Source organism: Leopardus geoffroyi, chromosome A2 (genome assembly GCF_018350155.1).
Source record: "Leopardus geoffroyi isolate Oge1 chromosome A2, O.geoffroyi_Oge1_pat1.0, whole genome shotgun sequence".
Lineage (NCBI taxonomy): Eukaryota > Metazoa > Chordata > Mammalia > Carnivora > Felidae > Leopardus > Leopardus geoffroyi.
Window position 1 is genome coordinate 135610317 of NC_059331.1, and position 13211 is coordinate 135623527.

The window sequence follows — 13211 nt, forward strand, 5'->3', positions numbered from 1 at the left end:
TGGAGGTGAATAACTTTCAGTTTACAAGGTAGTAGTGTAGAGATTAGTAGAGACTAATCCAGATCTGCTTGATTCTGGAGTCAGACTGCAGCATGGTACCTCTATATCAAGGATGTGATTATTATGAGAAAATGAAGCAGTTTTGAAGACAAATTTCTGTGGTGCTGAAGGACTTGATTGTATGCTTTTGTTGTGGGAGGCATACAACTTGGATTTTATGATTGCAGAAGGCACAAATGTCTGTCTCTAAAAATTTCTTCCAAGTGTTTTATTTTCTCTTGGTTCACTCATATCTGTGCTAAGACTGGATTTTTTCTGAGATGGCTGCAAGTCCTGATCAGAAATATATTTTCAACGGCCTCTCAAAAAGCCAGAGATAAAACAGCAGAGAGGAAATTATCTGCCTGTTATCTGAAGGATAATGAAAAGTGAAAAATGCTGAAATTCTCAGTGGGCTAAGTCAGATATCATGATTAGTGTATCTCATTACAAGCATTTTAGAACTGGAAAAGACCACAGAAATAATCTAAACTTAATTCTTAATTTCATAAATGAGATACTGCCATGAGAAGGCCAACCAAAGCATTAAACTGTTCAGTTAGGATTTGAAACCTAAATTTCTTGTGTCTCAAGAATTCTCTTTCAGCTTCTGTTGGTGAGCAGTGCCAGATTTTCTCATACCAAACTAGCTATTACTTTTCATACTATGAGTGTACTTCATATAAGTTTCCTGGCTTATAGTATAACTGAGGAGATTTGGAAATCTTTACTAATGGTTTCCATTTTTTTATAGAATTTTTGAGGGTTAGAGATTAATGTGGGTTGTAAATGTTTTTGTTGCCCTTGAAAGTTGATTTCTCACAATTGATTCAGCAATTACCACTAGTTCTAAGGCATAGGGAATAAACAAGGCAGTGTGGGCTATCAATACTCATGGTATCATTATAAGCGAAGGGGACTGGGGTGAAAGTTTTCTTGAGTTCCCAGCCCTGATCCAGCAAGCAGTTATTGATGGAATCCCATTACCTTTACGAGTCTTGTTAATGGCAGAGACCTAATTGAAGATCAGAGCTCTTTCAGAGAAAGGTCAAATCAACTATAGTAAAGATTACAGAACAGAGGTTGGCAAACTATAATCTGAGGGCCACCTGTATTTGTTTGGCTTGCAAGTTAAAAGTGTTTCTAGAAAAAATATTTTTCAATGATTGAAATCAATTCAGAAGAAGAAAAATACTTTATGATACATGAAAATTTAAGAAATTCAGTTTCACAGTCTATAAATTAAGTTTTATTGGAACACAGCTGTTCTCATTTGTATATGTGTTGTGTATAGTTACTTTTGCAATAAAATGGCAAAGTGAGGAGTTGTGACAGAGACTGGAAGGTCCCACAAAATCTACAATATTTACTATTTGGTCCTTTATAGAAAGAATGTGCTGACCCTTATAAAACAACCAGAATGATTTATGTTTTGGAGTACCATGGATAATTCGTGACTTTCTTTGCTTACAAAAAACTTGTGCTGAATACTACCGTATTTCTTGAAGAACTTCTCCATTGTTTTTGTTTGTTTGTTTGTTTGTTTTGTTCTGTTCTGTTTCGCCTCTGGGACAACCCACTGTAGTCCATTCATGACTATTTTTCATAACTATCTTTGCTTATTTTGCAGCGATTCCTTTTGCCAGCCAGATGAACAGACCAAAATCACACAGTAAAGTCTGTGTTTTGCCTAAAGAAGCTTTCTATAGAGGGATATGTCTGGGTTGGGTACTTGTTTTGTTACCTGGTTGGTGCTTGATGGTCATCTGTCTTGGCTTACTTAAAAATTTTGAGATATGGAGGCAGCACACTCATGGGAGGAGTTGGTTTCACCTGTTGGAATCTTCTTCAGAGAACGCTTTTTGTAGTGGAGTGTTCTTATGTTGTGGGGTAAGCCATGAAGTAGTCTTGGGGCTCAATAAGCAAAGCCAATGAAGAATGACAGAATATGAAAAGGAGTTGCCGAAGCAGATGCGGGCTGGCGTGGGTGGTAAGAAGCTCGGGAGAGCAGCAACATCTTAGGTAAAGTTTGTTCCAGTTAAGGGGAAGTTGGGATGAGGCATAACATTAAGGCATTTTGACTCAACTCTGAGTTGTTGGTGAGGAGGGTGAGAATGGAGACCAGAGGGAAAACCCCATGCTATTATTTCTGTAATGTGGAAAAGCAGGGTGAGCATTTATAATCCACCTCTGGGGTTTTAAAATGTGCAATAAAGTGAGTTATTGAATGGGTTGGAAATATGATGTAAATATTATGATAAGGTCATGGTTTTCAGATTTGAGGGAAGAGTGAAGTGGGAGTCATGCTCTTTCTCCTTCTCTGGGGAGAGAAAAGGGCTGTGGACTCACATTTTAGAAATTACTCTGGAGAGAGAGGACAGCTTTGTCTCAGCCCCTGTGCTGTCACCTGCAAACTTGGCACTCCCTGTCCAGGCCATCTCAGGCATGTCGTGGAAGTAGGGGTCTCTTTCAGAAGCTTTCTTGCTGACATCCAGGCCTTGTTGTCTTAAGAGGGGTGACCTTTACCATGAACCAGTTGGTAGACTTCCCAACATTTATTTCTTGTGTGTTTTGTGTGTGTTTGTATTCATCTACTAACCCCAGGCTGAGAGAAACAGTGTACCTGGAAACTGTTGGAGGCTCCCTCAGAGCCATCCAGTGTGTAAATGCACTGGATTTGGATGATAACACCTGGCTCCCTGGCTCCCCACCCTTGAGGTGGGGCTATTCTCAAGGCTCCAGCAGGATGGAAGAGGGGATGATGTGGACTAGAGGAGGAACAGTTACCTGCAGGAGTTACTTGAGTTTTCTTTTCCAGGTGTAATTGGTTTACACTAGAATCCTAGATTGTTGGAGTTGGACTAGATTTTAAGGATCATCTAGTTCAGCCTCCTCATTTTGCCAGCGAGGGAATGGACACCTACAGAGGTTCCAGGACTTAGAGAGGAAATGAGTGGCAATGTTGAGGCTAGGCCTCAGGTTTCTTGATTCAGTAACTATGCTTCTTCCAGCCTGGAGCATGAAAGACTGAATTGTAGCAGGAATCTGAAACGGGGTTCCAGGGTGTAATGCGGGGTGCTGCTAAGTCAGTAAGTTGGTGTTAGGAGAGTGGTCCCTGTGCCTCTGGCGACTTATTGCTACTTGTTGGAGAGGACTGTGATGTAATTGTTGCTGGGGATGGTGTGTGTGTGGGAGGCTGCCTCTGGACATACCAGAGAGTCTCCTTTGCTGAGAGTGAAATGGGGATAGAGAAGTTTCTTGGGGAGGAAGGTAAGGGAGAAGTAGTTGAAGGCCCTCCTCCTGAGTGACCTGTGTAGTTAGAGGAACTTGCCTAAACCCTTTAGAGGTCAGGAAAGTAGTATATACTGTGACATTTGGAGAACTGAAAAGTAGAGAGGAATGGACTTGGTGGCTGCTGGGAGTGTGGGGAATAGTTCCGGTCCTTTTATGGTTATAGCTTTCTGCTCTTGACTGCTTATTTTTGCCTAACTGATGAATGCAACTTTCATTTTAACTATCAAAATGACTTAGGACATTATCTCTTTCATTCTGTTTCTTTGTTTAATCTTTCCATATGTTGGAATTGAACATAGACTATACAAGAGAAGTTTTATAAACTCTGAACTGAAATATTTGGGAAATTGCAGGTTTTATTGGAAAGAATGAACTAAGTTTTTGGAAATGTTTTTTTTTTTTTGTTTTGTTTTTGTTGTTTTGCTTCCATTTGTTGATCACCTACTCTATAAAGGCAGTGTTATATAGGACTCTGAGATGGGCTTCGGTTGAATCCTGGCTCTGCTATGTTTAGTTAAGTGACTGATTTACCCTCTATGTCTCAATTTCCTCATCTGTAAATGAGGAAAATATGTTACAAGGCTGTTGTGAGGTTTAAATAAGTACATGATGTAAGACAATGCCTGGTACACATTAAGCACTACTTACACATTAGCTCTTCATTTACTTATTAGCTATTATCATGTCCCAGGCATTGATGGTAGGTCCTTTGTCAATTTATGAGCCACCAGAGGCTCAGAGAGATTTAAAAATTTAAGATTATCCAGCTAATAAGTGGCTAACGTGTGACTTGTACCTTCTCTGTCTGATTCAAAGCCTGACTCTTAACTACCCTGCTGGCTTTCTGAGCTGTGGTAAATCACTTAACTGTAGATTGTAGGCTTTTTAAAAATTAAAAAAAAATTTTATTTGAGTATAGTTGACACAACAATGGTACAATTAGTTTCAGGTGTTCAGTATCTCCCACTCCCTTTCCCCCATTTTGCCTATCTCCCCCCACATTACCCCACCTTGCAAATCCTCAGTTTGTTCTCCATATTTACAGGTCTGATTCTGCATTTTGTTTTTGTTTATTCATTTGTTCTGTTTTTTATATTCCACATACAAGTGAAATCATATGGTATTTGTCTTGACTATTTTACTTGGCATAATATCCTCTAGGTCCATCCATGTTGTTGAAAGTGGCACAATCTTTTTTTAATTTTTTTTTTCAACGTTTATTTATTTTTGGGACAGAGAGAGACAGAGCATGAACGGGGGAGGGGCAGAGAGAGAGGGAGACACAGAATCGGAAACAGGCTCCAGGCTCTGAGCCATCAGCCCAGAGCCCGACGCAGGGCTCGAACTCACGGACCGCGAGATCGTGACCTGGCTGAAGTCGGACGCTTAACCGACTGCGCCACCCAGGCACCCCGAAAGTGGCACAATCTTATCCTTTTTAAGGCTGTGTAATATTCCATTATGTATGTATATGTGTGTATATGTCTTATACACATACATGCAATACCACATCTTCTTTATCCATTCATCTATGAAAGTATACTTAGGTTGCTTCCGTATCTTGACTGTTGTAAATAATGCTGGAATAAACAGAGCGGTGCATATGTCTTTTTCAATTAGTATTTTTATTTTCTTTGGGTAAGTATTCAGTAATTGTAATTATTGGATCATTTGGTATTTCTATTTTTAATTTTTGAGGAACTTCCATACTGTTTTCCACAGTGGCTGCACCAATTTACATTCCCATCAACAGTGCATGAGGGTTCCTTTTTCTCCACATCCTCAACACTTGTTATTTCTTGTCTTTTTGAGTGTAGCCTTTATAGTACAGGTTTTATAGCTATTTACCCATCTATCCATCTCTCTTGTCTCTTCTCATTTGGATTTTTCATTATGTTCTCATTTTGTCAATAAAAGGCATTTCCTTAAAACATCTGTGATTTAAACAAGAATTATAAAATACTAAGAAGGATAAGATAAAACAATTGCTCTTAAAACAATGCCACTCAAATAATTAGATAAGAAGTTTAAAAAGCAACGCTAACAGTACTAAATTGTGAAAGACATAAAATGTCATTTCAGGTGACATCTGATAATGGCTATCAGTGTTTCCACACACTTGTAAGTTTTGTGGACATTAAGACAGTTATTATTAGGCATTTCAGGTTAGCATTTAAAACAATTATGGCATTACTGTTTTAACCATTTGCACATCTTAATTACCAGGAAGAAACTGTATCAAATTTTTGTAGCTCATGGAAAGCTTTCTAATCTCTACTCTAGATTAAGATAAAGAGAATTAAGGCCTGAGAAGTGAGACAGGGCTGCTTAGCAGCAGTGGCAGGTGAGGTTGATGAGAATTAACAGCTTTTGACTGTCAGCAGAATGGTGGTGTAATGGGATCTGCTTATGGTAATGAGGCATTGACTGGATGGCTGAGTGAAATGAGGCTTTCTCATTTATTTTATAAAATTTTTGGGGAGATCTGTTAAATGATGATCTTGAGCCCAGAATTTTTAGATTTCTGTAGGATACATACTTTTGATGTTGAGCTGAAATTAGCAATCATATTTTATAGTGCTGTAAACTGTGTAATTATCTTACTGAGAAACTTATTCAAGGTAGCAAAATAAAAGCAAAACAAAACCTCTCTAAACAACCAATACCTTATCTTTCGCAAAACAGCTGCAATTTAGGGGAGTATTTAATATATCTCTAAATTGGAAAATTGTCCAGCCACTCAAGTTGCTCAAAAAACAAACAAACAAACAAAAAGAAGCTGATAATTTTTTTCAGTTTATTTATTTATATCTTGTTTCTGAGCAATGTTAAGAATTATATCAAGATGAAGTAGCCACTGTTAAAGTTAAAGTTTCAGCCAGGACACGCTCAAGATCAAAACAATTGGCGATAAAGGAGAAGGTGGCTCAGGGTCTTTGCAATGTGACATTAAAGATTGTATCAGATAGAGTCTGTCTCAGGAATGACCATATGTCCTTTCCATCTGATGTCTGTTTCAGGACTCAGACAAATGACTTCAGGGTTTTAGATCTGCTTTAGAGGATTGTTCTTTCATCACCTTTATTAGGTTTGGTTACAAATTAATCAAATGTGTTTCAAATGGATCAAGTGTGCATACTATCAAATGAATGGACATCATGACAAAACTATAAAAATTTGGATGATTACTCCTTTCAGGTTAAATGGGTTTGTAACACTGAGTACTAGGATGAAGTATAGACACCTACGTGTTCTTCTTTTCACTTAGAGAAAGAATTTTTCACCCTAGTTTTAACTAACAATACAGGAATGAAATGGGAAGAAATAACGGTTCTTTTCTAACAGAGACTTTTCTAAGATGACTTTAAAAGAACAGGCAAAGGGGAGCAGAGTCACATCAGTTGTGGCTTGAGTTCGAGATAAGCAGAAGTGTGTGTGTGCTTAATGTCACATGGCAGGAAGCTTTCCCCAGAATAGTTTGCCGGCCCAGGGAGCCCTTTCATTTTGTGTCTGATAGAGCTGTACTTTGGAAAATAACCCGGTTCCCTGCCTATTGCTTCATTATGGATTATACAGGTAAAAATAAATTTAAAATATTTTCTAGTCATATAGAATTACTTAAAGTATTTTGAATTCATATATAGAAATTATGTTGATTGTGCTTGTTTTTTTAAAGATATCATGTATGAATTTGTTGTATACAAATTTTGATTAATTTAGTATATACACTTAAAGGAATTTGTCAGGTGTACATTTGTTGTTTTTTCTATTTCAGTTTGGGTCATGCTCAAACAGACTTAAAATGCAAACCATAATTAATTCTCATGTCTCCCCTCTGGGCCAGAAAGTTTAGAGTCCAAACATCTGGGTTCAGATTATGCCACACAGAGAATTAAATATACACATGGTCTACAGAGAGCTCTGGTTTCCGTAAAACATTTTTGGTTTTGTGGTAGTTCTTTCGTGCAGTGTGTCTTTTCACAGAGAGTTGACGTAATGAAGTGAGTTACAGAATTTCAGTTTTTATCCCAAATTTTCTGAGTATTAATGTGTCTAGAATTTTTGGATGGGTAACTAGCCTCTTCCTTTTTAAGCTGCATAACCTTATTCCCAAAGTGTAGTTTCTGAATGGTAAATTGGGACAGGTTTGGAAATAAAGTTAAGGTTAGACTAACCATGGGTACTGGTTGCTTGATGAGTAAGTGGAGGATTCCCTTAGATTGGAGGGGGTGAAGGCGGGATGAGGAGGTGAGGTGATGATACGGAGGAATGGCCGTGAGCCTTTGCCAAAATTTGTGAGCAAATTCAAAATTAATTACCTTAATTCAAAATTATATTACCTTCCATTTTTGAACTTTTGGGTAATGGTGGCACTGTTTTCTGACAGATTCCTTTTAAACTAAAGAACAAAGGCTTTTGGAAGATTTTCCACCAGGGCGGAGACCCACCTTCCATACCCAGTGGAATGACAATATCAGTGTGCATTTAGATTAAGCTCTTCTTACATTCTCTATAAATGATCTCTGTTGATGTATGTGTGGATCCTTGACAATATGGTATCAAATTGTGATTTTTTTGTGAAATTGACAATTTAAAATGTAACTTTTAGGAGCTCACTATGTAAAGGAGTTCTGTGGTAAATATTTTTTTGAAAATAAGACATTTTAAAGTAACTATTTGCCCCAAGTCTGTTTTTTCTGTAAATCCATATTTTTCTATTTTAGAGTTTCTATAAAGCCAATATAATAGCGTGTGCGTATGTGTGTGCAGTGGTGGTGGTGGTGTGTGTGTGTATTTTGAATTTTTTTTCTCATAAGGTAAGTGTGCCAGAATTTTTGTTCCACAGTTCAGAAATAAAATAGACAACTTTCAGAAGGCTCACTGTATGTGTGGTACCGTGTGGAAGTAGGAAGAAACACATTTTATAGCCATATGCAAAGAAGTGAAATTTCTAAAATCTTATCAGGGAGTTTTACAATGAGTGTGTTTTCAATGATAAGTTTGTACGTTTTTCCCAAAGAACAGAACCATTGATTCTTTCATTTTTCTATAGGTCATATATTGCCACTAAAACATTTCTCTGTTTTTAGATAATACTTTACAAACGTATAGATGGTATTCCAAAAGACACACAACTTTAACATGCTACTCAGACATCAAGAGGAGTACTAAGAGGATCACCTGAGTGGCGCAGTTGGTTGTATCCGATTCCTGATTTTGGCTCAGATCATGATCTCATGATTCCTGAGATCGAGCCCTGCATTGGGCTCTGCACTGACAGCACAGAATCTGCTCGGGCTTCTCTCTCTCCCTCTCTCTGCCCCTCCCCCATGCTCATGTGCATGCTCTCTCAAAATAAATAAACATTTTACAAAAATTAAGAAAAGAGGAATACTAAGAAAACTTTAGTGTGAGCAAAGGAGATGGCTCCAGAGAAATTCCAGATATGACACCTTCAGAATTAGTTTATGTATGTACTCTAGAGAGAATGTGTGGCTTCAGTTCTTACCACATTAATAGATAAACTAATTAAATTAGTTGTCTGATGAGGTAGGAAGCTATTTTGGATGTTGTCACCTATGGTGATTTTTATAAACATTTACGTATTTGCAAATATAGGTATATTTAGTAAACTGTGAAGTGAAGAACGCATATGTTTTCAGTTCATGGGAGAGTGAATTCTTTTGGATTTGAAAAAGAGAATTTATTTTACTGTCAGCACAGTTTGTGAAGCGTAACCATATTGCACATAATGACATCATCATGGCACTGAAGGGGTTGTCATCCACTAGAAAATGGTTCTTGATGATTCAAGAATAGATTTATCTTTTTTTTTTTTCTTGGAATGCTCTTTCTCCCACAGGGTTTCCATGTTATCTATGTGGTTTCTTTTCATTTTTTTTCAGGTCTCTGTTGAAATGTCATCTTTTAAGGGTGGTGGCATTGCCTGACAGTTTTATCTGAACTAATAACCCTCACATTCAGTCATTCCTCAGCCTTGGGTTCCTCTTACCTTTTTTTGTAACACATGCCGCCATCTGACATATTACATATTGGTTTGTCTCACCCACTAGACTGTAAGCTCCATAGAGGAGGGAGTTTGTGCTTGGCTGTACCCCTAGAGTGCAGAACAGTAAGCTCCCAACAGTAAGTTGTTGAGTGATTTATGAATGGGGTTTCCTCTAAAAGTGACTATTGACTTAGTTTAAGATTTTCACTACTGTCTTTGTTTATCAACAGTGTTCTGATTTAACAATGATGATTTTGGCTACTAAATCATTTTGAATATTGATCTTTCCTTTCATTGCTAATTTTATACTAAAATTAACAGTATTCTCTTTGATAATAAAAAGGGCAAGGTTACAGGCAAATAGACATAATTAGACAGAATTGATAGTTCAAAGTTAACTTTGGTCTTAGAATGTATTATGTGATTTTTTTTTGAGGGGTGTGGAAGACATCAGATCAGTTTTATTTCATTATATTTTCTTTCGGCAACACATTAAAATTTGTCTTCATTTTGTGACCTCATGCCAGGTGCCTAGAGGAGAGAAAAATAGTAAACTAAATTTTTGGAATCTGTTTTGTCAAAGATGGGCCTTCAGTGATATGGATTCCAACATACTAAAGTACTTAGAAATACCTCAGGCCTCCAGAGGTTATAGAAACCTTAATAGGAGTCAGAGGCTGTCATTTGGGTACAGTTTTGCTGGCAAGTGAGAGATCTATTGTTTTAACATAGTGACCCTGGTATAGTTATCTAAAAAGTTGACTTCTTGCAAAATATTGCAGCCTTTAACTTACTCTCAGAAGTCAGTGCCAAGAAATAAATACAGACACTCAGAAAAGTGCATTTACATATGCATATGTACACCCTCACGTATGAGCTGAGAGGAGTGGCAAAGCAGTTATTGCCTATAGACCGTGGCCTCTGGTGGAAAATATCTCTTACCCAAGATCATCGTCTCATTCTACTTTTCCTCTTGCCTTTCTTCTGGCCACATCTATCCACTGTTTGTGTGACTATTCATGTACAACATCTGGTATGCAATTTAAAATAGATCTTACGTGGGGCGCCTGGGTGGCGCAGTCGGTTAAGCGTCCGACTTCAGCCAGGTCACGATCTCGCGGTCCGTGAGTTCGAGCCCCGCGTCGGGCTCTGGGCTGATGGCTCGGAGCCTGGAGCCTGTTTCCGATTCTGTGTCTCCCTCTCTCTCTGCCCCTCCCCCGTTCATACTCTGTCTCTCTCTGTCCCAAAAATAAATAAACGTTGAAAAAAAAAATAAATAAAATAGATCTTACGTAAGATAATATTCTGGCTTCAACCCTTTTGAAGGGTATTGCCTTTTGTACTTCCCTACAGTTATATCTTAATGCCATTATTGATATTCTCCACTGGTTGTTAACGTGACTGATAATTTGGGAGGATGCATTTTTCTTAATTCCTGCAATTTTTGGCATAGTTCTTTCTGTCATTTTTAGCTTTCTCTGGTGACCTTTCTCTTTTAAGAATATTTTTGTCCACATTTTCAGTTGATATCTATTTTCCTTTTGTTTTAGTTGAATACTTAAAATACAATTTTAAGTATTTGTTAATTCTCAAGAAGCATTATGGAAGAGCAGTTAAGAGCAAATGCTTTGGAACCTACCTAGATTTGAATCCCAGCTTATTGTTCAGTACCTGTGTGACCTTGGAAAATTATTTCACCATTTATCAAATGTGGAAATTAATGGTGTCTACATTGTAGGATTGTTACAAAGATTCAATAAGTTAATTCATGTAAACTTAGTACCTGGCACATAGTGAATATTCAGTAAATATTAGTTATTGTTATTCTTTCCTACAACAAAATATTTGTTCATTATCTTATGTAACATCATTGCACTGGTTTAGCATTTCAGTAAGCAAAGGTCAAGTTACCTTGAATAAATTATTCTATAACCACACAATGGAATATTAGGCAACTATTAAAAGGATGAGATGGATCCACATATACTGACCAGAAAAGCTATTAATGATGTTTTAGATGGTAACTTACAGTTTCACATTCCTATCAGAATTTAATGTTTAAAAACTATATTATATGAAGATACGTCTTTGTAAATCTTTTTTTTTTTTTTTTTAATTTTTTTTTTCAACGTTTATTTTTTTTGGGGACAGAGAGAGACAGAGCATGAACGGGGGAGGGGCAGAGAGAGAGGGAGACACAGAATCAGAAGCAGGCTCCAGGCTCTGAGCCATCAGCCCAGAGCCCGACGCGGGGCTCGAACTCCCGGACCGCGAGATCGTGACCTGGCTGAAGTCGGACGCTTAACCGACTGCGCCACCCAGGCGCCCCACGTCTTTGTAAATCTTAAGAAAATACTGGATACATACCTTGGATGAATGGATAGAGAGGAATCTTGAGCTCTTGAATCTCCTATTTTATATGATTTTAAAAGTGTGGGATTATGGGAATACACACACACACACACTTTTTGTGCATTTCAGTGTTTTTAAAACATTAAAACAAAATTTCTTGCTTTGCTTCTGTTGGATAGTCTATAGACTTCTAGTTTAAAAAACAGATTTCTAAGAGTAAAGGTAATGCAGGAAGAATTTTATTTATCAAGTGACAAAATAACATATCTTCAATTATTTCCTTGTAAGAATAGAGTAAAAAGAAATGTGTTTGTTGGTCATATGTGCCCAGTGACACACAGGTGTGTACAGCCTGTGTGCACACAGCCTTAAAATGACTGAGTTACTCTAGAAAAGGACAGGAAGGCAAAATAAAAATAAGGCCAAAGGAACGGGATAAGAGAAATATATGTAGGTAATATATTCCTAGAGCTGTGGTTTTCACATCTGAATAACAGTTGCAACATAACTAATAATGTAATTGCTGATGTTTGTGAGCTCACTGTGTGCCACGCAGTGTTTTAAGCACTTGCACTGTTATTTTACTGTTAATAAATGGGTATACTTGTGGGTGTATTAATATGCCCAGAATGTGTATGCAATAGTATACATATTTTCACGTAATTGTGATTGAGTTTACAGCCTCTGATCTGTCAGTTTACCATAAGTGTAGAGAAAAAACAAGAGTTCTGTAGTTATTTTTAAAGGCAGTTTATTTTTCTCATTTCTGATATTCTTAATTCCCTTGAAAAGTTTAATTGCTGCATGAAACCAAGAATCTTGATCTTCATGATATCTTTGTGGTTAGTTGTTGTAAAGCTAATATTTAGATTTCTTTGAGGTCCTTGTTAGTGCTTGGTATTACAGGTTGAAGATCTTGTCAGGAAGGTGAATATATATGTGGCTCTTGGTCTTGTCCATGTTGTGACAAAGGAATTCCCCTTTGAATCGCCTGCTCCCCTGAAGCCCCTGGAGCCTCTGGCTCAAGCAGCGCAGTCCGTCTGTGCAGTGTCTCTGACGTCATCGGTGTATGCATAAGCCCTGCTATTGTCTTACTGCTACGGCAGGGCTGGGGATTGCAGTAGCCGCTGTTGCTGCTGCTTCCAGTCGTGCCCCTGCTGCTACCTAGTCCTGCCTCACTGCATCCCAGAAGAGCCACGTTGGCTTGCCTTCCCCTATTGGATTTTCACAAGCAGCTCTTCGGGTTTTTGTGCTGTAGGAGACCTTGCTTTTCAATCACACGGGAGAACACTGAAGCTTGTAAGAGGAGAATCTGGCAGCTGGACACAGCTTGGACTGCATTGTGTGTCTTCATGACCCCTGCTGTGTAGCGGCTCATCTTTTCACTCTCTCGCGTACACTCTCCTCGATTTTATTTCCTTCCCTTTTTTTTTTCTTTCTTCTGATTTTTTTAAAGCAGCCTCTGGAGCCAGCCATGTTTGGCACTGAATCTTCATGTAAGTAAATGGATCCCACT

At 37.9% G+C, this 13211-nt stretch overlaps 1 protein-coding gene across 6 annotated transcripts in view; it reads left to right on the top strand.

The window, feature by feature from the left end:
- ST7 (suppression of tumorigenicity 7) overlaps window positions 1-13211 on the top strand; it is a 251253-nt gene that overhangs the window by 43094 nt on the left and 194948 nt on the right. The window contains exon 1 of one of the 6 annotated variants that reach the window (XM_045495399.1): window positions 12783-13191. The exons of the other annotated variants lie outside the window; for them this stretch is intronic. Coding sequence (XP_045351355.1) covers window positions 13170-13191 — 22 coding nt within the window. The 5' untranslated portion in view covers window positions 12783-13169. Of the gene's footprint in view, window positions 1-12782; window positions 13192-13211 lie in introns of those variants that run through there. 6 annotated transcript variants of the gene reach the window in all.